Genomic DNA, 27,949 nt, shown 5'->3' with positions numbered 1-27,949 from the left:
TATCTATCAGAACTATGTTTGCCCACACCCTTTGACTCAACTATTATACTTCTAGGAATAGATCCTACATATATGTATATATACAAAGTTACTCACTGAAGCTGTTATAACAAAAGGTTTCAATCTATCTAAACGTCCTTTGACCCAACTATCCTACTTCTAGGAATAGATCCTACATATATGTATATATACAAAGTTAGTGAAGCTGTTAAAAGGTTTCCATCTATCTCAACGTCCTTTCCTAGGGCACTGATTAAAGAAATTACTGTGTATAAAATGGCATATTATGAGCCATAAAATAGTCCTGAGGAAGCTCTTTTTGTACTCTAATGGAATGATTTTCAAATTATACTGAGTGCAGAACTGTATGTATAGTACACCACCATTTGCTTTACCTGTGTAAAACCTCTGAAAGGACATTTAAGAAACAGATTATATTGTCTGCCTCTAGGCCGCCAGAGGACAGAGATGGGAAGACGTTTCACTGTATATCATTTAAACCAGTTAATGAATTATCCGTTCAACATATATAATTTTTTTTACATCTTTATTGGAGTATAATTGCTTAACAATGGTGTGTTAGTTTCTGCTTTATAACAAAATTAATCAGTTATACATATGTTCCCATATCCCCTCCCTCTTGCGTCTCCCACCCACCCTCCCTATCCCACCCCTCCAGGCGGTCACAAAGCACCGAGCTGATCTCCCCGTGCTATGCGACTGCTTCCCACTAGCTACCTACCTTACGTTTGGTAGTGTATATATGTCCATTACTCTCTTTCGCTTCAACATATAACTTTTAAAGTAAAAACAGCAAAGAAAACTCCTTTGTGGTTCCAGGTAAACTGGGTTAGTGAGAAGGGAACCAATATTTATTGAGCTCCTACCATGTTCCAGATACTGTTCCAAACCCTTCCACATATACTTTTAGTTACCCTGTAGTCCATTGAGATGGGATAAATTATTCTAATTTTACAAGTTAGAGAAGAGATTTAAAAGAAAATAGGTTAAGTTGGTCTAGTTAATTTAGCCAGTGCCAAGCCTAATCTAGCTCCAAAGTTCCAGCCTTCTCCACTTTCCACACCGCTTCCACTGAAGCAAGTCATCCTATTTTTAAAGTAATATCGGCGTTACTTTATTAGGCACTTAAGATGTGCTGGGGACAGTACGCCTATAATTCTCAAAACAACGCTGGAAGGCTGGAATTACTCTCCCCCTTTTACAGAGAAGACAAACGAAGCTCAAAAGGGAGGCGCGTAACGACACCAAGGTCAGATACTTAGACGGTTAGAAGCCAGGTTTAATTCCAAATCTACTCTAAAGTCGAAACCACTCCTGGATCAAAGGACAAAAGCAGAAATATTCGAAGAGCTATGGGGGAGGTGCGGACACTTCCGGGGGGAAGGGGAGAAGGGAGAAAGCCAACGGGCTACGGAGGGCGGCGCAGGCGCTGCGCGCCAAGCTCGCGAGAGAACGTGCCCGGGGACTGAGGGCCCCCGCACCGCCCGCGCCGCCTGTCGATCACCTGGCCCCGCCCCGCGCCGGCGCGCCCCCGGGCAAGCCCCGGCCGGGCGGGAAGCGAACGCGCGCTCCCTCCTGTTACCCTCCTCTCGCGGGAAGGGCGGGGGAGGCTGGAGGCGCGTGCTCGCGAGCTGCGTGCTCGCGTACGTCGCCGGGTTCGGCTGCGTCCGTCCCGCCGCCCGCCCGTTGCCGCCGCCGCCGTCGCCGCGCTTTCGCTTCGCCGGCCGCCGCCTAGGGGGGCTGGGGCCGGGCCAAGCCGCCGCCGCCGAAGCTGTTGCCGGGATGCCACGGGTGTACATCGGCCGCCTGAGCTACCAGGCCCGGGAGCGCGATGTGGAGCGCTTCTTTAAGGGCTACGGGAAGATCCTGGAGGTGGATCTGAAGAACGGGTGAGGAGGACGGAAGAGGGGCCTGCCGGGTGGGGACGGGGCCCCGGCCGTGGCGGGGAGGCCGCGGGGACGGGAGTGGGATGCCTACCCCGCGCGGAGCTGCCGGCCTGCTCCGGCTCCGCCATAGTCGCGGCGCCTCGGGGGCGCGGGTAGGCCCCGGTTCCCGCTGCGCCTGCGCGGGTGGGGGTGGTGGAGGGATAATGGGAGCGATGGTGAGGCTCTGAGTGGGACGGGGAAAAGGAAAACCTGAGTGGGGTTGGGGCTTCGGGAGGGAGGGCACAGCTCCAGGGCTCCGGGGAGGCCTGCGTTTTTCCTTCCCAGGCGCTGGAGCCGGAGCCTGGTTCATCTTCAGTAGAGACAGACCTTTCCCGCTCTGAGGGCTGCTGGAAACAAACAGATTTCCTCCTCCCTTCTCACCTCTTCCCCAGTCTAATGGATCAGATGGTCACAACGCATCTCTCCCGGGGACGGGAGCTCTGAAGGGACGCCCTTTTTAGACTTGCCATGTGCTACACTTTTTTGGGCGGGAGACTCTAGTTTGAGTAGTCTAGGGACGGTTTCGAAAGTATCGGCTTGCGGTGCTGAAAGCCTTCACCGTTCCCTCTACAAGGGTAAATTAAAGTCTTAGCCTGCTATCTTCAAGACTGCGTACAGAGTTTCCATGCTGGGGTTTCCGTTCTCCAACTTGCCAAAAAATTGTTTTGTCGTTGTAGAATTTGTTAGAGAATAGTGGCCACCGTGACTAGTCAACTAGTTGATGTAGACGGAGACCTACAGTTAGGAAATTGCTAACTTACTACCCACCCGGGTATGGTCTGTTACTTGTATTCCTAATCTACTTTGGTAGAGCAGGGCCCGCAGGGGCTACAAGTTTCAGGGAAAGCATGAGGAGTCAGCCCTGGAGAAGATATTCAACGAGGAAAACAGAACCGGGAAATGTTAGGTAGGACTTCAAAGCCATGGATATAAAAAAATAAAAGGAGTGGGGGAAGCATTTTAGGGTACTAAACCTTGGCTGTTAGAAGAACTCTTGGCTTTTTTTTTTTTTTAAGATCTACTTTGCAACAGGTCTGATACGGCTAGAGTTTACTCCCCAATGTAATACTAGCAACTAACACTTGAGAAGTTATGAAAGATAAGTAAGTTGAACATTTGAGAAAAATTGGAAGCTACAATGTACTCAAACTGTTGGCTGGGTTTAAAATTTTAACAAGTCATTTCAAGTTTATTGTTAGGAAGGATCACCTTCTTACTAAGGAAAATGTCCATCAAGTGTTTATTATGAATACTGATTTCTTTTAGAGTAGGTTTAGGAAGTTACTCATTTTGTACAATAGAGCTTTCAGTTCTTAAACATACTAGATAAAGTGGGCGGGGGGTTGTTCTTGTGATACATATCATATGTCTGAACAATCAAGTTCAAACTCCGAGTTTTCTTCAGAGCCCAATTAAGTTGACAGAGTAAATTTTGTGGGGAAAGCATGGGTTTTGAAAGCAAACAGGCCTGGGTCAAATCGTAGCTTCACCACTTACTACCTATGGGCAAGTTACTTCTCTGATTCTGAGTTTCCTCATCCACCAGGAAAGGGAAGATTAGAGATAATAGTTGTAAAGCATTTGGCTCATAGCTGTAAATGGTAGCTATAATCAAAGGGATTTGACCTTGATCATAAGGAGACATCTTAGCTTAAGTGTTTAGTAACACGAAGCGGTATTTGGTGAGGTCTGTTCTCTAAGGTTACTCAAGTGATAGCAGGAAATGCTGTTGTTGTTAATAGGAAAGCTAATTAATGGAACAAATATGTTGATAACTGACAAGATGCCTCTACTGTGCTAAATGAAGGGAGGAGGCAGAAAACCAGTTCTGCCCTTGAGTGGATTAAGTGCTTGTGGTTATACACTTTGAGTTAAGCAATGCTTGCTCTCAATTTAAACTCAGGAAGTGAAACTTGGAATGGTTTGTCTGAAAGAGGCTTTGAAGTGTGGATTGACTGGGGCTTGAAGTGTCTGGGCATAGTGTATGTCATAACTGGTGATGGTAGAATAAGGAAGAATTTTGAGATACAATAAACAGTCTAGCTTGGATTGGGTCTCATGAATGATCTAGAAGTTTAACAACATAAATCAGAAACAACAACTGTAAGATTTTACACTAAACATTCAAAATCATGGAGAGGAGTTCAAATGCTCCGGAGGGAATAATTGAGCAACCTGAGAAATGGTGATCTAAGAGGAAGAATCGATCGATCCTTCCAGGACCCTAAATACGCGGGTCTCTTGGGGAACTATTCATTTCTACAGTTGTGCTGCTAAACCATGATATGCATGAAATCTGTGATTGAAAGTCAAGGGAATGAAGAATGGGAAGTCATTTTAGGGATTTGAAGGCAGGTGTGACAGTCACCAAACAGGTGCACCTCCTGGTAGCATTCAGGAATCATTGCAAAGGAACATGACTTCTGAACAAAGGGCCAATGGTATATAGATGTATTTCAAGCAATTGACTGGATTAGATGGCGGTAGCACAGAGGAGTTGGAAAGGATGGCATAGTTCAGCAACATGTGTCAGCTTATAGTCCTGGAAACGTACGAAGGATGGTAGAGCCCCTTGAGAAGCCTTTTTAACATATCTGGATTGTGATTATTAGTAACTGAAACTCAAAAGATTTTGGATGGTTAGGGCTTTGAAGAATTGCTGAAGAGTTCAAATTTGTAGAAGTGAGATTTATCAGTAGACAGTAGCTATGTTGAGCTGAAGGGTTGTAGGTAAAGTTCTGAATTAATTAAGTAGGCATAAAGCAGTGGTATAATAGAAAGTTGACCAAATCAGGCAGCAGATGAGCTCTCCAAAGGAGATTTAGTATCCAGGAGAACATTTTATGGACCCTCTTGGGATTAGGAGAAGGGAGATGTATGCAGTAACGTATTGCCTGCTTTTATTGTACCAGGTAATCCTAATCTAGATTGCCTTAGTTTTAGAGAACTCCTGGAAAGATGGTTTAGTTTGGGACCACGAGCATGACGTAAATCTCCCACGACAACATAGGCCACTCCAGATCCCCTCTGGTCTCCTCCATTTGTATGTGCCACACTAACGCCAGCAAGAGCCACGGTGGGCCAGGGGTCAAGGAAGCAACAATATTAGCAGCTGTTTATAGCCTTCCAACTCTGTGGTAACTTTTGCTGTCTTTGACTATTTGTGAATTCTGTGAGCTTTCTTTTTTATTAGTAAATCACTTTTTTCATGTAAAATGTAGATTTTTTTTTTAAGTACAGTACTTTCTTTTGCCACAAAATATTGTGGTTTTGGTCTCAGGTCTTTATATTTTAATTTTCCCATATTTTAGTTAATGAATGAAACATATCACATCCTAAGATTATTTTTACCTAGTAGCTGGACAGGTAAACCCCCAAACCATTGAGGGTTTGGGGGGGGGGTTGGATTTGGCTTTTTGTTTTAGTTGGTTAAATGTGTGAATTAAAGCTCTCCAGGGAAACTTGACTATAAATTTCAGAACCTTTGTTTCATATTACAGACAGTGAAATTGTGAACAGCCAGAATTTTCAGGGATGTCCTGGTCTGTGTAGTTGGATTTTCATGATATCTAAGTATTACCAAGAAGTTTCTTGTTTTCACCCTCTGTTTTAAATTTCTTCAAGTAGAAGATACCCCGTAGTTAATTTTTTAAATATGTTACGGCTTTCAGTGAGTCAGGTTGTTGTTCTGTTTGTCCCTGAGCACTGTAGGCACTGTTAGGCCTGAGATACTGGGATGAATCTCTGCCAACCCCAGAACCTACAAAGGGATTTTCTCTTTTGACTGAATCCTTGATGAGAGCTTGTTTTTCTTCTTGTCTTTTAAAGAGGCAATAAGGAAAATATAATTGATGTTCCAGGTTATTGGTTTCTGGTCAGTTGAACTGGTAGTTTAGTATTAAATGCCCATTCTTGGGAATTCCCTGGCAGTCCAGTGGTTAGGACTCTGTGCTTTCACTGCTGAGGACCCGGGTTCAATCCCGGGTCAGGGAACTAAAATCCTGCAAGCCGCATGGTGTGGCCAAAAAGAAAAAAGAAAAAAGCCCATACTTAATCTGTATAACATTTCAAAATAGTATGTATTTATTTCTGATTATAAAAATTTTACATATTTGTTGTACATTTTTTTAAATATAGAGGACAAAAAATTAAAGATGACAGTATCTGCACTTTGAGACTTTGTCTTTTTTCCACACACAGGTGCATGCACTTCTTAAGCCTCCCCGCCTCCCTTTTTCACATTGGATTCATACTCTACGTTCTGTTTTGTAACCAGCTTCTACCTAACAGCCTGATCCTTTTGTCCTTCTACCTAACAGCCTGATCTCCCACAACCTAATTCTTAAGGGCTACATAGTATTCCTACATATAAATACTATTTAATGTACATAAGCAAAACCATGTTGCAAGACATTGCGGTTGTCTTTGCTTTTCCACTATTTTACACGTATATAACGCTGTGGCAAATATCCTTTATGTAAATCTTAGGGCAGATTCCTGAAAATGGACTTTGGAGTCAGAGTGTATATAGTTGTCCCTCAGTATATTCACAGGATTGGTTCCAGGACCCACTGCAGATACCCAAGTCTACGGATGCCCAAGGCCCATAGTCATCCCTCCACACCTACGGGTTCAACCAACCCAGGATATGGAGAGCTGAGTGTACACATTTTTAGCTTTTGCTGCCTTTTGGTTTCCATTGTATTTGTTTCTATTTTCACCTGCTGTATTTAAGAGTTCCTGTTTTTCTGAATTCTCAACTACTCTTGATCATAATTTTTTAATATTATGACTTTTTAATTAGAATGTCTAAAAATATATATTAGGAAGTTGTCTTGCAGCCTTTAAGCCTTATCTGTGTAGCCTACCAAGCATAACAGGTTCAAGAACTTTTTTTAGAAAATAACTTTTTGACTGATAAGAAAATAAATACAGGTGCATTGTGTAGCTAATTTAGACAATACCAACAGCAGAAAGTAGAAAAGAGGTATCATTAAGAATCCTTTTAACACAGACAAGGTCTTATGTGCAATTTTGTGTCCCACTTTTTCTGCTTAATTTTTCTCATATTTTTTCTGTTACATTAAAATCTTCCTCATAAACATCATTTAGGGCTGCATAAAATCCATTGTATGGCTATATCATGATTTACCCAACCATTCCTCCTAGGCTGTCTTTCAGTTCTTGCTGTTCTGTATAACCTTGTGATGGATATCACGTGCAAAAAACTTTGTTTGCATTTTAATCATTCCTTAGGACGGATTCTATGAAGTAAAATTCATGTGTCACAGTAGGAGTGAACACTTTGAAAGCTCTTGATGCGTGTAGCCAAATAACTGTCCTGCAAAGCTGTGCCAGTTACACTTATACCAGCAGTGCACGAGCACGCCCATCATGGCAGCCTCATCAGCACTGAGCCGGCCGTGCTGTTTAGAGTCTTTGCTAATTTAACAGGTGAAATGGTTTCAGGTGTTTTAACCAAGAACTTTTTCTTAAACAAATAAGAAATCATGAGAAACAGGGCTATGGATTAAGTAGCATTCTGTCATTGTTTTATTCATAGTATCGAATGTAACTGACAAATGTGACCAAGTTGTTTTTGTACTGAAGTCTCTTGCTGAGGTCAACATACCTCCCCCCAAAATATATTAGGTATGTTACTTTTTTTCTTAAGCCATAGGTAATTTTTTAATTTCTTTCATTTTGAAAAGTCATTGCCAAGAAACGATACCATGCTGCGGTTTGACCAAATGTTACCACCTTAAACTGCCCTGGCTTGAGACTTCCACTCCTTGTTCCTGGTTTCCCAGTCAGTTTATGATAAGAATAAACATCGTCTGTAATTGCTTGGCCAAGTCATTTTATATCCCTATTCCTCAGTTTAATAGCTTGCTCCTCCTTTCCCGGTTGATGTATCATGAATAAAAGGGCCACGTGAAGTATTTTTCCCTTCTTAAAAGGTAGGCACAGGATGTAGACTAGATAAAATGTGGTTTGGGTTCCCGGTATTTTTGGATACTTCCAAGTAACCTAAACAGCAAATTGTATTCTTTTTTTTTTTTTTTTTTTGCGGTACGCGGGCCTCTCACTGCTGTGGCCTCTCCCGTTGCGGAGCACAGGCTCCAGATGCACAGGCTCAGCGGCCATGGCCCACGGGCCCAGCTGCTCTGCGGCAAGCGGGATCCTCCCGGACCAGGGCACGAACCCGTCTCCCCTGCATCGGCAGGCAGATGCTCAACCACTGCGCCACCAGGGAAGCCCACAAATTGTATTTTGAGATCCTCGGAAGAAAGGTGCTCCAGGCATCTGAGAGAATACTATTGGGGGTGGTATTTATAAGTTTGTAAGCTAACACTGAAATTTTAAAATAAGTGTTGTCTCCAGTTTGTACTGATGGGGAAACTGAGGCACGGGGGATTAAATGACAGGGCCAAGGTTACAAAATGAGTTATTGACAACTCCGGAAACTGAAGATCTTTCTTATTCACATACCAGATAGAGCATGAGTGGTATCAGCCAAAGTTGCTCTCATGCTGTTTCCTTCCAGATGATTCATTCCTATCCTTTGGGGCTTGCCTCCAAGGGTGAGAAGGTAGTTCTGGTTCCACAGCCTGAAGTCCTTAGTCTCTCTGCAGAGGCTTCCAACAAGCTGCCAAGTTACTGCCAAAAGTGAAACAGGTGCTATTTTTTTTATGACGTTGGCCCCGGACAGAGACTGCTACTGATTCTCCTCAGGCTACTCTTTGCAGAGCTGAAGGGTGGTATCAGCTTTGTCATGGCTGACCCGGGTAGGATCTGTGCAAGTAAATGCAGTGAATAGTCTCTGTCCTGTTGTCATAGCTAGGGCTGGTCTTGGAGTATCCTGAAGGTGAGGGATGGATTGTGCCCTGGATTTGCACGACCTGTATTTTGAGGAAATGCCCTACATGACCTTTCCTGTGTGTTGAGATGAAAGTCTAGAGGTCCTGGAACTGCACATGATGCCTGAAGAGCCACTTAAAGGGCCCTCCGCCAGGGCCCCCAGCCATGTCTTGTTCCTGGTTGCCAGATGGGGGCCTCCATGAACAGAGACCTCCAAGGCCTAGAGAGGGGAAACTGGAGGAGGGAGGTTTGAATTCAGCCATCAGGAGTGAAAGAGGTGAGCAGGAGGCTTGGGTGAGGGGGTCAGGAACCACAGACCAGATGAACTGACTTTGAGAAAAGTTATTTCATGTGGATGAAATGAAGCTATTGATCCATTAATGTTTAAGGAATTTGAAACATCCATTAAAATATTAAGTGAATTAAATGACTGATTTTCAAGGGAAGGGCATCCCCAAGAAATAGCATGGGGAGTGGCATCTTTAACCCAAAAGAAAAAGAAACAGGGACTGTGGGGTGGTTATGAGGGACATGGAAACAGCCAAGATGGTCCCAAGAGGCATAATTTCTAAGAGGCTTTAACACCTGTCACCCTGCCTATAGTGTGGTTTTAGAGGTAAGTACAAACTGGCTTTGTTTGTAGCTTTGGTGTGGAATCAGGTAGTCTTGTCTGCTGAGTGTACACCTTTACTTCATTAACTACAAGTAACAGTGATTCTATCTTACGTTCTAGGAGTTTTATTCTAAATTAGCAATATGACTTTCATCTCGAGTTTTTTTTTAATTGTTTTTAATTTGTAATTGAGTCTTCATGAGCTTTAGTGTGTCTTCAGGGAACAGTTGATCTCTTTTTCTTGTGAGACCTTTTAATTTCACTTACCCTTAGTGTGGATAAGTGTTAGAAAATTGAAATGTACACAGGTATGATTATGTTTGCTCCCCTTTAAGGAAAGCAGCCCTGTTGACTTTAAAAGGTCACAGTGAAACACTTCATTATGACAGCGGGGTTATGGTTGTGATAGTTTGATCCACAAACTGTTTGCAAGTATGTTGCTTCCTGCGGGTAGTCCCATTTTATAGGGTAGAAATATGGTAGCAGCCTAGTAAAAGTGAATTTGCTTAGTTCATTTTTGAAAGGCTTTTGGAGAGTTGAAACAAAATGGCAAATAGGCCCATAGACCACTTACAAAGTAAGACTAGATTTGAAATTGGTTACAGATTCCTCTCTTCCTCCTGCTTTCTGAAGGAATTTTGTATTATCACTTAGTTTTTAGAATAATGATTGTTTCTGTTCTCTTTTCCTCACTCCAGTATGTGAATATTCCTTCAGAGATGGGCTGGTATTTTCTTAATGATTTGTTATCTTTCTCTATTTTCCTAGACTGGTGTTAAGATTTTGATAACTGACATACAGGTTTGGTTCCACTATTAGCTTAGAGGATGTTCACAACTTATTAGTATTAGTACACATCAGATGCAGAAATGGTATTTCTTGCCATTTAATATTTCTCATAAGATGCTAATATTCATGTGGGCATTTCTCTTCCACAGCATATAATTTGATGTAACTGATTTTCTGTGCTAGAGCTTGTGTTTCTCAAACTGTTTGCTCTATGGACCACTTCTTTCCACTGGTGTGGAGATAGCAGAACATGGTGATGGAGTGTTGATTTTAGGTTAGGACCTAGGGTTGAAGAATCCCAGGTGTTGGGTAGCCTTTACTTAACTGCTGTAAGCATTCATTTCTTCATCTATGAAATTACCAGTAAATCTCAGAGTTGTGAACATTATTATAAAGGATTTTGAAAAGGGAAAGAGTCCTGGTGGGCTAGAGTAGTCCTGTTAATAGTGGTTTGGAGTTAAATCAGATCATAGATGGCTGTCATCTGCAAAGTACTTTTCTGGTTGCTGCCATAATCTTTGTATAATTGGAAGTCTGTGAACTTTATAGCATTCTTTGATTTCTCATCCATTTTTTTCCCACACCATTCATGCTTATATTTTTTGGTCCCGGTCACCATTCCTTACAGAACTAATTAAATGCATTCTTAAATACATAATACTGTCAATATCCATTCACATCTACCACCTCTAGGCCCAACCTTCCATCATCTCTATGCTGGTCTAATTTTTGCTGAGCCTTAAAACCAAAGACAGATTCCAGGGGTAAATATGGGGCCTCCAGAATGGGGATTGCACAGAATAATCTTATTTTTCCTCTATTCTTCTAGTCTGTTATGTTCTGAACCCACACATGTTTTCGGAAGGACCAGATGGCTGACACTGGCTAATGGGAACCAAAAGACGAGTGAAAGTAACCTGGTTGTCACATACTCCAAGCTTAGGGGTGCTTCACCTGCCCCAAGATCAATTTCTTTTTTTCCTCTGGAGAATTGACCCAGCTGTATCAAAAAAACATTAATACAGCCTGGCTTATCTAAGGTTAGATTATCAAGTCAAGCAGCAGCATTTGTTGAATTTGAAAGGACTGTGCTCAGGACTGTGGGAGAAAAGAAACAGCTGCCTTTACAAAGGCACTGTGACCTTGTGGTTAAGAGCTTGGGTTTTGGAGTCAGATGGACCTGGGTTCTAATCCAGCTATACCGCTTAGGAGCTCCTTGACTACAAGCCAGTTGCTTAGCCTCTCCCAGTCTCATTTTTCTCATTGTAAAATGGGAGTAATAGTAGTAGTAGTAGTAGTGCATTCTTCGCATATGATATGAGGAATTAATGAAGTATTATAGATGAATTATTTACTGTGTGCCAGGCACTGTTCTAAATATTAGCCTTTGTTAATATTAAAGAGCTCATAATCAAATGAGAGGATAAGCACAAAGGAAAAAGAACAAGGCTTGAAAGGTCACCAAAACATTATAATGTAAAACATAAAATTGAATAGAAGTGCTAATGCTAAAGACAATGCTAAAATGCTTAGAGTCCGGCAAGTTTCTGAGACTTCATGAAAGAGAATTCTCAAGTCTATGGAAGATGATTGCTGTGATTCACCTTGCATAATCAAGGCATTCCAGGTTTAGAGAATGGCATCAACAAAGATCTTTAGGAGTCAGTATAGACCTCTGAGCAAAAGAATGATAAAGCAGCTGACTTTCCCACTACATTTAAAGAGACGAGTTGACTAAGTAAAAATAGCCATGTTCTTGAACGAAGGAAGGTGATCAAACAGGAAGAGAACGCCCTGGGGGCCCAGCAGAAAGAGCACACTGTAAAACTAGGCAATGCACTAAGTGGGCAACCAGAGAAGAACAGCCAAAGTCACTGACAGTGTTGTTAGGAGTGAATCAGGTGGTCAGGGGACCGAGAAGAGAGGAATCATGAGGTAGGTTTTCTTCTTTGAAGGTGGGGAAAGATCAAGTGCAGACTGAGCTGTGGCCAACGTTTGCAGACCAGGAATCCACACTAGCTCTAAGCAGAGAGCTCTTGGTGTGCGGGAACTGCCAGTTTGCCGACGTGAAAAGAGCCCCAGACTGGGTACTGGTGAGCCCTGAAGTCGCACCCCAGCTCTGCCACTCAGTGAGCACGGGTAAGTCATCCACCTTCCACGGGTGGCCGTGATGGCCCTCCCTCCTCTGAGGCTAAAGAGAGGGAGGCCGGAATGCCCAGAGCAGCCTCCTTCCTGTCTCAGGATAAAAAGGATCTCAGGAACCCACTTCCTGTGGTAGGAGCTCCTAGTGGTGGGTTATAAACAACCCTCGCTTACTGGGATAGTCAAATTGCAACCATAATCAGTGACTCAGAGCAGTGAATGTGACATTGGTTAATTCTACTTTGAGGGCCTGACCACTGCTTCCCTGGAATTTTGCAGACCTTTGGAATTGGGGGCACTTACATGCTTGTCACTCACAAGCTTTCTCTGAGTTGGCCTCACCTGAGCACTAGAGAGTTGGTTGCAGAAGTGTCTTTCTGCAGTTTTCCAAGCACTTTATGCAGAGAGCGAGAACTTCCGTTTTTTATTACTATCCTATTAGTGTGCCCTCTTTTCACCTCATAACACAAGCTGGCTGAAGCATAGGATCAACACTGAGTGCTTTGAAAGAGAGCTGTTTGATTCCTGTTCACTGAATGCCGTTTCTTTCAGGATAGATTTAAGGGCTCTGCCCTTAAAGTACATTGCTGTTGACCCTAGTTTCAGGGTTCAAGCCACCCCATGGGTTAACTTCAACAGATGAAAATTTTTCCTTGGCTACAGCAACATCCCTAATCCTGACCAGCCATGGAGAGGTTCGTTTCTTGCAAGGAAAATGAGTGAATGTGGGAATGGCTCACCACATTGGGAAAACAAAACTCACATCCTGCTGATGGTTGGCTGAGGACTGTCATGTCCACATACAAAGAAAAGCATGTGGCACAGTTTTAGGACAAAGGTGAGCAGAGATCCACCGTGGAAAGGGGCAAATTTTTCTTATAGAGAGAACATCCAAGGCGTGCCCCGGCGGTAAGCAGTTCTGGCGGGTGACAGCAGGCACACGCATGGAGGCTTGCTTTCCCTCGCTCCTCGTCCCCACTCCCCGTCAGTCAGCTGGTGGCGCGCACCCCCTTAGTCATGCCCTGGTCAGTGAGGATGTTTGGAAGACGGAGGTGGCCCTAAGCCATTTCTGGAGGGGTGAGATAGACTCCCCAGCCTCTTCAGTAGGACATACAGCGTGGTATCTGGGACCATTGGTGTAGGTTATTAGATCAGGGGAAGACTATTACAGCAACAACACAACCTCAGGTGGTAATTTTTCTTGGGTGAAAAAGTGTGATTAACATTTTGAAAATTGAAGTCTTGGAGTACTTTAGTTTTAAAAACATGTCATTCCAGTTCTAGCATTTCAGAGTTCTGACTGATAGTCTGAGCAGTACATCAGCTGTTGAATGAGGAAGACCAGCACATTGGCAGTGGTATAAGAATGGACTAAAGTTTAGAGCAGCCCACGTAATTCAACGTGGCTTTTGTTTGTGGTACCCAGAATACCTATCTATAGTTGGTAAGAATCATGGTGCCCACTTTTCTTAGAAAATGGCAGTGATTCCTCGGCCATCATTTTTTGACTAAATTTGTTGGGATTAAATGTGATCTAGAGGAAAAGAGTGGGAAAAGGCAATAGCAGAGAAACATTGAAGAAAGGAGTTTTTCTTTTAATTTAAAAAATTTACATTTAATAGTTAGGCCATGCTTTTTGTTCTTTCGCATAGGTGTAGAGAGAAAGGTCGAAAGATACAACATATGGGAGTCAAGCCAGAGGAGGCATATTGGTGGGGTTTTGGTTTGGTTTGGTTTTTATCAGTCCCTACCTTAGAGGGATTTATTAATTTGTCGTAGATTCATTCTCCTGAATTCCTTCATCTTCTTCATTCTCATACTAGAATTACTGAAAGATGGTTGTTTTTAATAGAGAAGAGGAGGGGTGTCTGCAGCTAGAATTGAGAAATTTATCTGCTGGGTTATGTTTGTAAGGCTTATCTACAGGTCACACCAGAGATACGTCTACATAAATACACACATGCCGACACATAGTGTGTGCACACATGAATGCGTGTATTTTATATCCCTCCTTTGACAAATGATTCAAAAGGAGAGTACTTTTTGGGAGAGGAGATTACTTTCACGTTTTTTGCTACAAAGCACAAAGGGATGTTAAGATCGATTTAGAAAGATTCTCCCATGTTACCAGGAAGAGCTTTGCTTTCTTAAAGGCACTAGAATTTAATTCAGAGACAGTTAAACTATTTAAATAAAACTAAAATTTTATCCCATTGTTAAGCCAGAGGAGGACTAATTTTCATTTTAACTGTCATACTTTTGATGTTAGGAGAAACCTCAGAGATATGTAGGATAGCTCCCTCATTTCATGGATAAACTAGGATCCAGAGAAATAAAATGATTTAAATGTGCTTTTCAGAGTTGGTTTGTTGCAGAACCAGGACTAGAACCCAGGCCAGTTCCTGCTGCTCCAGTCTTAGGTAGAGTTCTGGAGTCATGCCACAGGCTTTGAATGTCAGCTTTGCTGTTTTATTATGCACATTGTTTAATGCGATGTGCCTCAGTTTCCTCATCTGTAAAACAGATAACAGTACCTGGCTCTTGGGTATTGTGGTTATTAAATAAGATAACATTGTTTAGTACATAGAGATTACTTAATAAATATTAAGTACCATTTTATTGTTGCTATGTAGTCTTCCTGCCTTATTTGGGGAACCCGTTCACTCCACTTACTTACCAATTACTCCAGTTACTTACCGAGTGAAGTAATTCTTGCAGTAAAACTGATCTAAATAAACAGTGATGTGGTAGAAGCAACCACACACTGATCTGGTCTTTACTTTGCTCTCAGAACAGGAATCCTGTCAGGTATGGTTTATGGTGCAGGAGTATATTTGGTTTAGTCTTCCAGGCCCACCCAGCATGTCAGTGACAGAGAGAAGTGACAGGTTCCTGATTTAATCCTTGGACTGGACTTTGACATTAAAAATGTTCCAAATAGATTTTGTGGCTTTTCACAGAGTAGTAGCCAAGATTTTTCTGTGAAATAAATTTGATCTTAAGTCAGCTGTTTTAATAAGTTACTAGGATATCCCCAACATGTGGCTAAGTAACTTGCTTGTTGAAGAAAATGGGGTGTTCTGTGACTTCTTTATTTAATCCTCAGGAGTCAGCGTTGTCCTTATGACATCACATCAGATGAGTTAGGGGCATTTAATGGTGCCGAGCCAGTGTGAACTCTTAGAGGGGCATAGAGGCCATTTTATCATGCCCTTGTTGGATGTTTTCTCTCATCCCTCTATACTTGGCATCTGGGCAAGTGGACAAAGCAGACCTGTAACCAATCTTGACAACTAAATTAAGGAAGGTACTCTTGGGGGCAGGAGGTATTTTATGATCTATTTAGGAATAAACCAAAGGATAAGTAGTTAGATTTGATTTTTTTTATTAGCTCTTTTTTATTTATTTTGTCTCTAAAAATGATAGTATAGCTTTCCTGATGACTCACTCTATTTAGGAAAGAAAAAAGTAGCTGCAATATATTTTATCTATTAAAGATTTTTAATGATCATAAAGCACTTTTTAACATAGGAAGGTATTGATTTGGAGAGGCTTTACTTTGTCAAATATGACAGTCATGGTCAAAATCATTCTTATTACGCTGCTCGTCAATTCCAGCTTATGGAAGTGTGAAACCATGTTTTAAAGATTTCATAACCCATAAGTTGAGCCAGGTGTCTTCTGAATTGTGTTATTGCAGAACATTTCCCATTAAACACTGGGTGTTTCTGTGTTACTTTTCTTTAATGGAGTTGAGATTCAGTGCCTCTTAAAATTTGAATGCCACTCAGACATTTCAGCATAAAGAACCCTCCAAAGTTTTTAGCTGTACACTGTCACCTTGAGAGACTCTTGTTTGATAGAAACTCTTTAATCTTTAGTAAAGGAAGAATTCCTCAATTCTGAGTTCTCTCACTTAACATGTTGCTGAGTACAGCATTACATGCTAAAGAAACGGGAATAATTTTGGTCAGGCTGGATGAACTTCTGGCAAGTCTTGTAACCTGTTTTTAGTTCTAGTAGGTGTAAACCCGGAGGGAAACTGTAGTCAGTATCTGCCTATATACATAGCTCTGTTAGAGTTTAAAGATGTTGCTTCTAACTTGTGTGATTAAGATGGCTTTGGTTTTTAGGTATAGGCAGTGCTCACAAAGCTAGACTTTTCACAGCCACATCAGAGCAAACTGAAAGTTTCTTGATAACAGTTGATAGGGCATTTGTTTAACCTTGCTTATAAATATCTTACAGATTTTGCCTTTTCGTTTTATAAGTTGTACTCTTCAGCAGGCATTAATAGGATTGGGGTAGGGGGTTGTTTTCTTTTGGATATATGTTAAACCACCAAACCTGTTTGCTGGGAAATTCCTAGCACTACTGTGTAAAAGAAGTTTGCACAGGTGTTTATAGATTTTAGAGAATTCCAGCCTACCTAAAATCTCATGGAAATGAATTTGGAATATCATGAGGAAGAGAATAGCTCCAAATTTTTTTCACTGGTAGTTTCTAGGATAGTTAATTCACTTGTGACTTATTTGTTTAGGTAGAGAAATGGGAAATTTAAAAAAAATTTTTTCTTTCACTGAGGAGAGTCAAGGTACTGTGATTTCTTTTTTTTTTTTTTTTTTAAACCTGGTTTGTTATTCCAAACATGATTTAACAGTTAAGACACAGTGCCTAAATGTAGGTCTAATTGTTCTCTAAGATACCATTTTGGGGCTAAAGCTAAAAAAAAAATGAGTTTTTATGTGACTTGAAAGAGCAAATACTCAATCTTGTAGAATTATGTATTTTAATACCTTATACCAAGCATCCCTGTGGAGGTCTTTGCAGTTGCCACCAGCTACTTGGGGAACAGAAGAAGTGGTCTCTGTATATTTAGCCAGCCTCCTATTAGAAAGACAGGAGTCAGCCTTCAGAAGTCTCCCTGCCCTCTTGCAGTGCCCGTGGGCACAAAGCTGAGTGGTTTCTGCTAAAAGGAAGAGAAAGCTGATCGTAGTTTGCAAAACCCACCTAACCTTTGCTAAGCATGAACCTCATTGCTTTCTCTTTAATGTTAGTGAAGCTGGGTGTCAGAATGGTGCCAACCAGGATTTTGTTTGCTTTCTTCTAGATATGGGTTTGTGGAGTTTGATGATCTGCGAGATGCAGATGATGCTGTTTATGAACTGAATGGCAAAGACCTTTGTGGTGAGCGAGTAATTGTTGAGCATGCCCGCGGCCCGCGACGAGATGGCAGTTACGGTTCTGGACGCAGTAAGCATTTAAAGGGCATTTGTATCAGTGACATGCCTCTGTTATTAAACGTTAATTTTTAAAGTAATTAATTCATTAATGTTACATTGAAATGTATTGATATTTAAGCCATTTGTTTTATAAATTCATGTATCTTTTTAAATGTAAAATTGCAAATAAACATCTTTAATAATGTTTAATTGTAATTAAATTAATGACATAAATTTCTTGTTTTAATACTTTATAATTATGTTTAATGATGTGTGTTTGTGTTGTTGTTTTTTTTCTCTGTAATGCAATTGTTTAACATAGATTTAACAAAGACCTCAATGTTTTAATTAAAAGAATCCTTTGAGGCTAAGATGACTGCCTGTTCCATTTGCTGACCTTGGGTTACCTTTCCATGCGTGGCTCTTTGAACCATTGTGGCCCTTGGCTGACCAAAAACAGGAAGCCATGTGACGACCGCAACCTTTCCCCATTAGACCTGGGTGGTGAGGATCCCAAGGGTTAGACACAGATGAGATTAAACTGAAATAGGTGCCTGAAAATCTTTTTTTCGTATAAAATGTTCACAAAAATTTTAATCACTGTGAGTAACACCAGTAACTGATTTAGTAATTTGGTTAGTTATTTCTAAATTGTTAAATTGTTGATAGTTTTTAATTTATGCATGTTAATTTTAAATATAAATATTAATGAATATACATACTTACAACTTTGTAAATTAAATTAAATTTTCATGTTAACTGATTGCTCTTTTTTAAATCTAGATTAGAATTAAGGGTGGGGATAGAGTTAAAATATATACTGTTTGGGGTGGGGGTAGATGGTATATTTAAGGGGAATATGTGCTGTATCATTTTTTTTTTCCTCCACTGAAGTAATCTCATCTATTTGAACCTTCCAAAGGTGGATATGGTTATAGAAGAAGTGGCCGAGATAAATATGGCCCTCCTACCCGCACAGAATACAGACTTATTGTGGAGAATTTGTCAAGTCGGTGCAGCTGGCAAGACCTAAAGGTTTGGGCCCTGTTAACCTTCTGGGTTACAGCTGGGCAGGAGTTAAAGTTGAGTTAAGGAAAGAGATTATTTTATGCAGGCGCAGGGCACACAGAGAAAACTTTCCCAAAGCATTTGGAGATTTTCCAATTAAAGTTTCCATAGGAACACAAAAGACACTGGAATCTCACTGCTACTGGATGTTATGGGGCCAGCATGCTAAGGACAACCTATGTTATGTGAAATTTTCCTCTGTAGAGAATGTTACAGAGAGATAACAGTGTAGTTTCTCCCTAATAAAAGAAAAAATTGCAGCCAGCAGTTTCCTGCAGTATTAGTCGTAATATGCAAGTTTGTGTCAGCTTCCATTGTAGAGCCTCATTGGTGAAAATGACTGTCGGACCCATGTTCTTTTCTGAGATTTGTTTTTCATTGAATATTTGTCCTGAAAGAGTTTTCATGTCAAAAAGTACAGTCCAGTGGTGTACTGGCCATGCAGTGTACTGATCACAGCTCGTTTTTTGAAAATGGTGTTGGTTTTTAATCTCAAGAGGGAAAGAACCTTATTGAGCGTGCCTTAACCTGGATGGTCTTAGGAGGGCAAATGTAAAGGTTACTCAGAGTTTCCTACCTCGCTTCTCATTTTTAGTCCATCATTAAACAAGTCATCTCTAGCAAAATGATTGAGTATGTTTAGGTTCAGCAAAAAGTAGTAACTTATCAAAGCACTTTTACATCTTTTTTTTTTTCTTTTTTTAATGTGCTCTCAACAGTCTTTAGCGAACAAAGATAAGATCCAGAAAACGTTAATTCTCACAGTTGGTCTTAGCAGAAGAGCTGAGACTAAAACATATGCTGGTATTTTTTCTAGTACACTGTGTTGGTTGTCAGTATTACAGCAGGCCCTTACTGAGTGTCTGCCAACAAGACTGTCCTCTCTTTAGGAATGACTCCAGTATTCTGAGAGTTAAGGATTGAACATTATGGGTAGAAACTAGAAAGGCTTTCAAACTTGGGGTTAAAATGGAGCCTAGCCAACGTCCTCAGTTAGTTTTATACTTCTGTGTCTTTGGCAGTTTCCCTCTCAGGAGAGGAGAGTATTCGAGCCAATTTCCTAGGAAGTCAAGGGAGCCTTCAGAGCAGGACTTTGGAGCCCACCTGCCTGGATGGAATCCCAGCTCTGCCACTTATCAGTTACTTTACTTCAGCAACTTACTTTCCTCTTACACTTCATATTTCTCAACTATAAAATGGGAGAAATATTCATTTCTACTCAGAGTTATTGTGAGAAATGAATGCATTTTTATATAAAAAGCCTAGAATGGTTCCAGGCACAAATGCTAGCTATTAATCACGGAAATGCAAAAATAAAACTAATGTAAGGTGGTATGTTGTTAGTTTTTTTAAATGTGTAAATTCATAATACCCAGTGGCGGCACTGAGTTGAAATTTGTAGAGTAGTGGCATTGAGAATTGGTCGTTTTACCCACGGTGCGGGTGGTGCTAAGAATTTAGGTCCTGAAGTCTGGCTGCTTATGTTCAGACCCCAGCTCCTTCACTTACTACCTGAACGACCTTGAGCAGTTTGCTTAGTATCTCTTGTATTTCAGTTTCCTGTAAATAGGGATAATGATTGTATCTACCTCGTGTGGCTGTAAATAGGACTAAATTAATTAAATCCTACCTATCATCCAATGAACATTCAATATGTTAGCAGCCATTATTATTAATTTGGAAGTATGGCAATATCTCTTCTTGCCCAGGACAGTCCCAGGTGTGGCATAACTTAATAGCATCTTCCTTTACTCTTAGATGTATCCCAGTTTGGATGATAAATTATATGGGCTCCCTGCCTTTTTCCCAGAGCCCCCATTCCTGCAAATAATTCAGCTGAAGTAAAGAAATTTTTGCATGAAGACGGTCATTGCTAGATTATGAATAATGGCCAAAACTACGTATAAAACCCAGAAGTCCCAGCAATTGGGAAGTCCTCAGAAAAAGTATTGGACACACTAATTATGAAGAATGTAATGTATGTTAAGACATGTAAACATTTTATGGTGCAGTGAGTAGAGGAATAGTATCAAATGGCGTATAGTCGGTGTTTGTAACTTTGCAAAATAGGGAGAGGAAAGCAATAACAAAAATGAACTGCTATTGAATATTCATGTATTCATTTCACAAATGTTTATTATTGAGTATATATTATATATAAACAAACATGGGGAAATTGGCCACAAGACCCCAGATTTCATTTTCTTTTTAAACACTAATCACATCTTCTCTTATTTATATATCACTTCAGTATTTATCTGCCATGTTAGTTGTATTCTCTCATTGGGTTATATTAAGTCCTCAAAGAGAATGAGGATCTAAGAGGCTTACAATAGTGAAGGGACATGGGTGGTCATTCCACTTTGAAGCCAGAGCTGGAAAATATTCTTCTGTTGTCTTTTTGTCTTTCGTAATCCATTTTTGAATTTGTTTACCTTTTACCTTAGATATTTATCCACAGCTATACATGTTTTCAATAAGGATTTATGATGAAATGCAAAAGACCTGAGTTAAATGTAGTAACTTGAGCTTCTAAAGCTTCTGTAAACAACTTGCCACTATAAAATTTGGGAAATGATAGTTAACTAAAAAATTTTATATTCAAACAAAACTATTTAAAGAAACAGTTAAATTATTTATTTATCATCTCTACCACCCACCTAATGCCTAACACTTCAGAGAACCTCAGTAAATGGTCGGTGTGTAGTTGGAAATACTTAAGAGTCATCTTCGTTCTGAGGAAGGCTAGCATTTCTTCCTAAAGGAAAGGGAAAACTTTCATTATGATGATTGTGTTAGATATTTTCACAAAATGTGTCTTAACCTATTGGGGGATTTTGTTTTTCTTTAGGATTATATGCGTCAGGCGGGAGAAGTGACCTATGCAGATGCTCACAAGGGACGCAAAAATGAAGGGGTGATTGAATTTGTGTCTTACTCTGATATGAAAAGAGCTTTGGAAAAGTTAGATGGAACTGAAGTCAATGGCAGAAAAATCAGATTAGTTGAAGACAAGCCCGGTTCTAGACGACGCCGGTCCTACTCCAGGAGCCGGAGTCACTCAAGGTACTACTGATGTGTTGTCACTTGCTATAAATTCATTAATGAGCACATAGATAATCCATTTTCATTCTTCTGTTGAAGTCTCAGTACCATGGTTCCGTCTGGTCCAGTTACTCAGAACTTTGAACTGAACATTTATTTGTAAAACTCTTGAACTCTTTTGTCATGAGTACAAATAGAAGTAAAGTCCTTTCTCTGATGCAGGTATCAGTGACCTTCTCTCACATTTCTTCTTGGGTCCCCTAAATCATACCATTACTGGGAGTGAACATGACCGCTCACCCATTGTTACTCTCCCAGATACTCCAGCTACTCAGGACTGGAGACTTTGTCTTATTTGGTGGCTGTTCTGCAGATGGGCCTGGCATTTGTGAACAAGACACACATGGTCCGTGCCCTCATGAAACTCAATCTAGTGGAGAAGACGGGCATTGAGCAAATAATTACCATTGTGATAAGTACGTCAAAGGGAAAGTACACGGCCCAACTCGTCCGGAGAGCTGGCAGAGGCTTCCCTAAGGACATGTCATAGAAGCTGAGACCTAAAGGATGAGTTGGACATGGTGGGCAGAGAGGGGGGATAGAGCCTTTTTAGCAGAGAGAGCAGCGTATTTTGAAGGCCCTGTTGTGGGGAAGGGGGAAGCAGGGGAGTGTGGCTTGAGATGAGGCAGAGAAGAGCAAGATCTTGCTGAGCCACAGGCCAGCTTAAGGGTTTAAGAGTAGCGGGAAGTCATTAGTCTAAGCTTTTCAGGTTTTGTTGTTTTGTTTTTTAACTCTTTATTATGGAAAACAAAAAGCATTAGAGAAAATATGAACCTTGAGTCCCCTTATACTTATCACCCATCCAGCTTCAGTATCTTTTATTTTGCCAGTCTATTTCATCACCCCCTCCTGCTTCATTGTTTGAAGGCAAATTTAGAAATCCTGTCATTCTGCCTATTAAGTGGGTATCTCTAACCTTTTATTTATTTATTTTATATATTTATTTATTTATTTATCTTATAAATTGATTGATTGATTTTTGGCTGCATTGGGTCTTCGTTGCTGTGCCTGGGCTTTCTTTAGTTGTGTCATACAGGGGTTACTCTTCATTGCGGTGCACGGGCTTCTCATTTTGGTGCCTTCTCCTATTGCAGAGCACAGGCTCTAGGCGCGTGGGCTTCGGTAGTTGAAGCATGCGGGCTCAGTAGTTGTGGCTCATGGGCTCTAGAGCACAGGCTCAGTAGTTGTGGAACACTGGCTTAGTTGCTCCGCAGCATGTGGGATCTTCCCAGACCAGGGCTCGAACCCGTGTTCCCTGCATTGGCAGGTGGATTCTTAACCACTGCGCCACCAGGGAAGCCCTAACCTTTTAAATAAAATCATGAGGCCATACCACAGCAACACATCTGTGTATTCAACTTTCCCCAATTACCTCAAATATGTATGTATTTTTGTAGTTGGTTTGTTCATATTAGAATCCCAACTAGGTGTACACATTGCAATCAGATGACATGTGTCTTAATTCTACTTTTACTCATGGCTGCATTCCTCCTTCACCCTCTTTTTATTTTCCATCCATTTAGTTGTGGAAGAAATGGTTTTCTGTTTTGAAGATTTTTCCATAGTTGAGATTTTGCAGATTGTGCTCTTCTGGTGATGTTTAACACATCCCTTTATCCTGTCCCTCATATTTCCTATAGAGTCATAGTTAGGTCTTGTGGGCATTTAGAGTAAGGCCAGTATTTTAGCAGGTGCTTTGTACTTCTTGTTGCAGCACTTGTGTGGTGTCTGATGTCCCACTTTGAATGATGATAACATGCACCCATGTGAGCCGTCCATTATACACTTCTGCACCAGCATTCCACCTAACAGTGGAATTATTAACATCTGCTCATAATCATTACCTCGAGCCATTCAGCTGTGGTTGTAACATTCTGACTTTCTAGTTTTCTGTTCTTTGTGCATTTAAAGGCTGTAGTTCTATGAAGGATGATTTCCCTCTTCCACCCTTTTGCTACCACCCTAAAATAAATTTTTTATAAGAAATGCAAAATAAAAGTTGATACCTTTATTTACCAATTTCCAGTATATTGAATGTGCCCAGCAACACCCAAAGGTGGTGGTAAGGTTGCTTGTTTAGTATTATTTTGAATGAATTCTTGGATCTTTGCATATTTAATGTTTGATCCATTGCAGTCAGTTTGTTTTTGCTCAAATTGTTCTGTCTTTGGTCATTGGGAGCCCTTCAGGTTGGCTTCTCTGTCTTTTGGTTTTGTTTGATTTTTGTGTGACTGTGCTTTACTAAATATTTCCCCAAATTTTTTATTGCAGTATTTTCAAACATAAAATGTTGAAGGAATAGTTCATAAACACTCATATGCTCTCCTTATAGCTTCAACAGTTACTAAAATTCTGCCTTCCTCTCTGTATATCTTTAGACACGCCCTATACATAAATAAATGTAGCATTTGAAGGGAGGTTGTGGAGAGTGACACTTCACCCCCAAATACTTCAGCGTGTATCTCCAAGAATGAGGATAAGCACAGTTCTGTCTTCCAACCTAAGAACATTAACAGTGATCCCATAAAGTCATCTAGTGTCTAGGCCATATTCAGATTTCCCCAGTTGTTCATGGCTGTCCTTAGAGCTATGTTTTCTCCTGGCCAGGATCCATCCAGTCATGTATTGCAAGGGGTTATTGGGTCTCTTCAGTCTGAAGCAGTCCCCCGCCTCATCCCCCCACCCCACCCCATGACAATTACTTTTCTTAGCTTTTTTTTTTTTTTTAATACTGTCCCACATTCTGAATTTATGTTTCCCCTTTGCATTGTTGTACTTTATCCCCTGAGCTTCTATAAACTGGAAGTTAGGTCTAGAGAGGTGTGACTGAGATACAGATTAAACATTCTGAGCAAGAGTTCTTTCATAGATGATAGTGCCCAGGAATCTTTGAAAGTCTCTTTCCATCATGATGAGAGGTTCCGTCTTTGCCTTTCCTGCCCTGCACCTGGAATTGGTCATTTTCCCCAAGGAGCCCTGGTTGCTTTTGGTAGGAAACGACGGAGTCCACAGTCTCGGCTTATTAGAGACTCTTTAATCTTGGAGGGTACAGTTGACCCTTGAACAAGCGGGGTTGGGGCACCAGCCCTTCACATCTGCAGTGCCCACACCTGTGGATTCAGCCAACCACAGATCGTGAGGTACTACTGTAGTGCGTATCTATTGAAAAAACCCCGTGTGTAAGTGGCCCCGGGCAGTTCAGACCCATGTTGTTCAAGAGTCAGCTGTATTTTTAAAACAGCTCTCTGGTCTCAGTTGAATAAATAAGTGAAGGGCAAAAGCGTATGCAGGAAGGCTGGTTAGGGGGCTGCTGCGGTACCAGGGAGAGTGGTGGTGGCGGCTTGCTGGGGGGCAGCCGAGGTGGGTGAACTGGAGAAGGTTGAGAGGAGAATCAGCAGTGCAGGAGAGGGCGAGGCAGAGAGGGCGGTCGAGGGTGGCTGTGGTTCCTCGTGTGAGGAACTGGTGAATAACAGCGGCGTCGGTGGGAATAAGGAACCCAGCAAGAAGAGCAGGTCTGGGGGGCAGTGGGTTCAGGAACGGAGGCACTACGAGTTCAGGCAGGCCATCCAGGCGGAGTGTTGGCGGGTGACTGGATCTCTGGGCCCAGGGCACGGGAGAGAGTTCTCTTTCAACTTTGTGCCTGGACACAGCCAGGGCCATGCATATTTTTTGATAGAAAGGATGTCTGAATTGACTCTTTTCAGCCAACGTTTTGTCAGCAAGTATTAAAAACAAAAAAACTTTCTCCCCTAGATCTCGCTCTCGAAGCAGACATTCTCGTAAGAGCAGAAGCCGAAGCGGCAGCAGCAAAAGCAGTCATTCTAAGAGTAGATCCCGATCCAGGTAGGTCTTCCTGGTATTCACGCAGGGCCCACATGCACCGTTTCCCACTTTGGTGTTAATGGTGTTCCCAGGATTCCCAGCTCCGGACTGGAGTCTCGGGGGTTCAGAAAGCAGTCCTTGGCCAGCACAAGCTGGGCTTTGTATTGTGGGGCACAGCTCCACACACAGCTTTAGTCTGTTCTTCTCATGAGCAGCCTGAAAGTACTAAGTCACACGCGGCTTCGCCATCCCCGTGTCTCCCCAGGTCAGGCTCCCGTTCCCGGAGCAAGAGCCGCAGCCGCAGCCAGAGCCGCAGCCGCAGCAAGAAGGACAAGAGCCGGAGCCCCAGCAAGGACCAGAGCCGCAGCCGCAGCCGCAGCGCCGACAAGCGCCACAGCAAGAGCAAGGACCAGGCCGAGGAGAAGGTCCAGAACAGCGACAGCACCGGCAAGTCCAAGAGCCGCAGCCCCAGCAGGCAGAAAAGCAAGAGCAAAAGTAGAAGCCGCAGTCAGGAGAGGGGCGCACAGGAGAAGCGGGGCAGCGTGAGCAGAAGCAGAAGCAAGGAGAAGAGCCGGAGCCAGGAGAAGAGCCTGCGCAGGAGCCGCAGCAAAGGAGGCAGCCGCAGCCGCAGCCGCAGCAAAAGCAAGGACAAGAGGAAGGGGAGGAAGAGAAGCAGGGAGGAGAGCCGCAGCCGCAGCCGTAGCCGCAGCCGCAGCCGCAGCAAGAGCGAGAGGAGCAGAAAACGAGGCAGCAAGCGAGACAGCAAGTCGGGCAGCAGCAAGAAGAAGAAGAAGGAAGACGCCGACCGCTCCCAGTCCAGATCGCGATCCCGCTCAGGCTCGAAGGAGCGGGAACACGCCAAGTCCGAGTCTGGCCAGAGGGAAGGCCGAGGGGAGAGTGAGGATGCCGGCGCCAATCAGGAGACCCGGTCCAGGTCGAGGTCCAATTCCAAATCAAAACCAAACCTCCCGTCAGAATCACGCTCCAGATCAAAGTCCGCGTCAAAAACCCGATCCCGGTCCAAGTCTAGATCCAGGTCTGCGTCCAGATCGCCCTCCCAGTCTAGATCTAGGTCTCACTCAAGGTCCTAACTGGCTACGACCACAGCTGGAACTACCCAAGAAGTCTTTTGTACATGTTTGGTAGCCGTAGCACAAGTGATTGAAGTAGAACATATGTCACTGCTGTACATTTTTAACTCCCCTAATGGTGTGTCTACAATTGTTAAGTCTAAGCGCTTCCTCTCCATAAAGCCTCCTGGCATCAGGCCTTCCTGCTCGACTGAAAGCAGTCTTCTCTTTGAAAACCCCCTTTACTCATGGCCCACAGTAGAATATCCAAAATGCCTTGGCTTTGAGGCCTGGCCTTTCCTACAGGGAGCTCAGTACCTGGATGGCTTTAAGGCTGGAATGATGACATAGGTAGGTATGGTGAGTTCAACCATTTTTGCCCTTGAATTGATGCCCTTTGATGTATGCCATTTAGTGAAAGTGCTAAGTCTTAAGTTTCCTACCACTTTGGTTTCATATTTTTGGACTTAACAAAGTTGTGAATAGCACAGTCGAGGAAAATTGATACCTGCAGTAACCCATAGGAAATAAACTGTAGAGTTCCATATTCTGGTATTGTGATTATATTGTTTTATATTAAAAAAGAAAAGAAAAGAATTTTTTTTAATTTTATTTTTCCCCGTCTTGCAAAGTATAGTGACCCCTGTTTCCATTAAATTTGAATAAAGACTATTTTTGCTTGACAAAATTTCATGGTGCTTGAATTGACGTTGCATTTCCTGATCTATCTTGCTATCTTTTTCTTAGCATAAAAAGTTCATGGTATAATGGCTGTTTTGTTCCTTGAGCTCACCCGTGGGTAGGTAGCCAAACAATTTTCCTGAAGGATTTTTCTCACCCAACAGAAAAAAGTCAAGTTTCTTAGGAGTTTATAAATCCTTCCTATCAAGACTCCTATGGCCAAGCTGATAAGTGAATCAATTCGGCAACTCAGAGCATCACCAGATGAGCTCTTCCTGAACAGAGTTCTTTCTTCTGTGCTGATTGTTGAATGTCTTGCCGTGATGAATCTGAAGTGTAGGATACCTCATCGCCTTAGCATTTGGATTAATCAAAACCAGGAAGAAAAACCATTCAGGATTACCCATGTCCCACTCACTCTCTGCGTTACTTGTCTGACCTATCTCTATAGGAGGTTCCAGAGATACATAGAGTGGTTCTGATCTGGTCTCCACCGTTGAGGCACTGTAGAGAGGCATCGATCAGAGCAGGAGGGAAGCTGGAGGGCCTGTGTGACAGGCTGTGACAAGCTTGGGAGGAGAGAGAGCCCCTTTCCAGACTGCTGCCTGTGGACGTACTGGGGGCTGTTCC

At 42.1% G+C, this 27,949-nt stretch overlaps 1 protein-coding gene across 1 annotated transcript; it reads left to right on the top strand.

Moving 5' to 3' along the window:
- Positions 1-1,683: 1,683 nt before the first annotated feature.
- SRSF4 (serine and arginine rich splicing factor 4) lies at positions 1,684-27,322 on the top strand. Its single transcript, XM_060089316.1, has 6 exons — positions 1,684-1,910; positions 17,462-17,604; positions 18,496-18,608; positions 21,493-21,707; positions 25,500-25,589; positions 25,834-27,322. The coding sequence occupies exons 1-6, from the start codon at positions 1,804-1,806 to the stop codon at positions 26,657-26,659; spliced, it is 1,494 nt and encodes a 497-aa protein (XP_059945299.1). The 5' UTR covers positions 1,684-1,803; the 3' UTR covers positions 26,660-27,322.
- Positions 27,323-27,949: the final 627 nt, after the last annotated feature.

The sequence above is a fragment of the Mesoplodon densirostris genome, chromosome 2, assembly GCF_025265405.1.
Source record: "Mesoplodon densirostris isolate mMesDen1 chromosome 2, mMesDen1 primary haplotype, whole genome shotgun sequence".
NCBI classification, from domain to species: Eukaryota; Metazoa; Chordata; class Mammalia; order Artiodactyla; family Ziphiidae; genus Mesoplodon; species Mesoplodon densirostris.
Note: the sequence above shows the minus strand (reverse complement) of the source record. Positions and strands in the feature narration are given on the sequence as shown.

Bases quoted from the DNA above. Each gene is read 5' to 3' on its own strand.
- SRSF4 (XM_060089316.1), top strand. From the start codon at position 1,804: ATGCCACGGGTGTACATCGGCCGCCTGAGCTACCAGGCCCGGGAGCGC. The intron at 1,911-17,461 runs GTGAGGAGGACG...GCTTTCTTCTAG, and splicing joins GAGGTGGATCTGAAGAACGG to ATATGGGTTTGTGGAGTTTG. The intron at 18,609-21,492 runs GTTTGGGCCCTG...GTTTTTCTTTAG, and splicing joins GCAGCTGGCAAGACCTAAAG to GATTATATGCGTCAGGCGGG.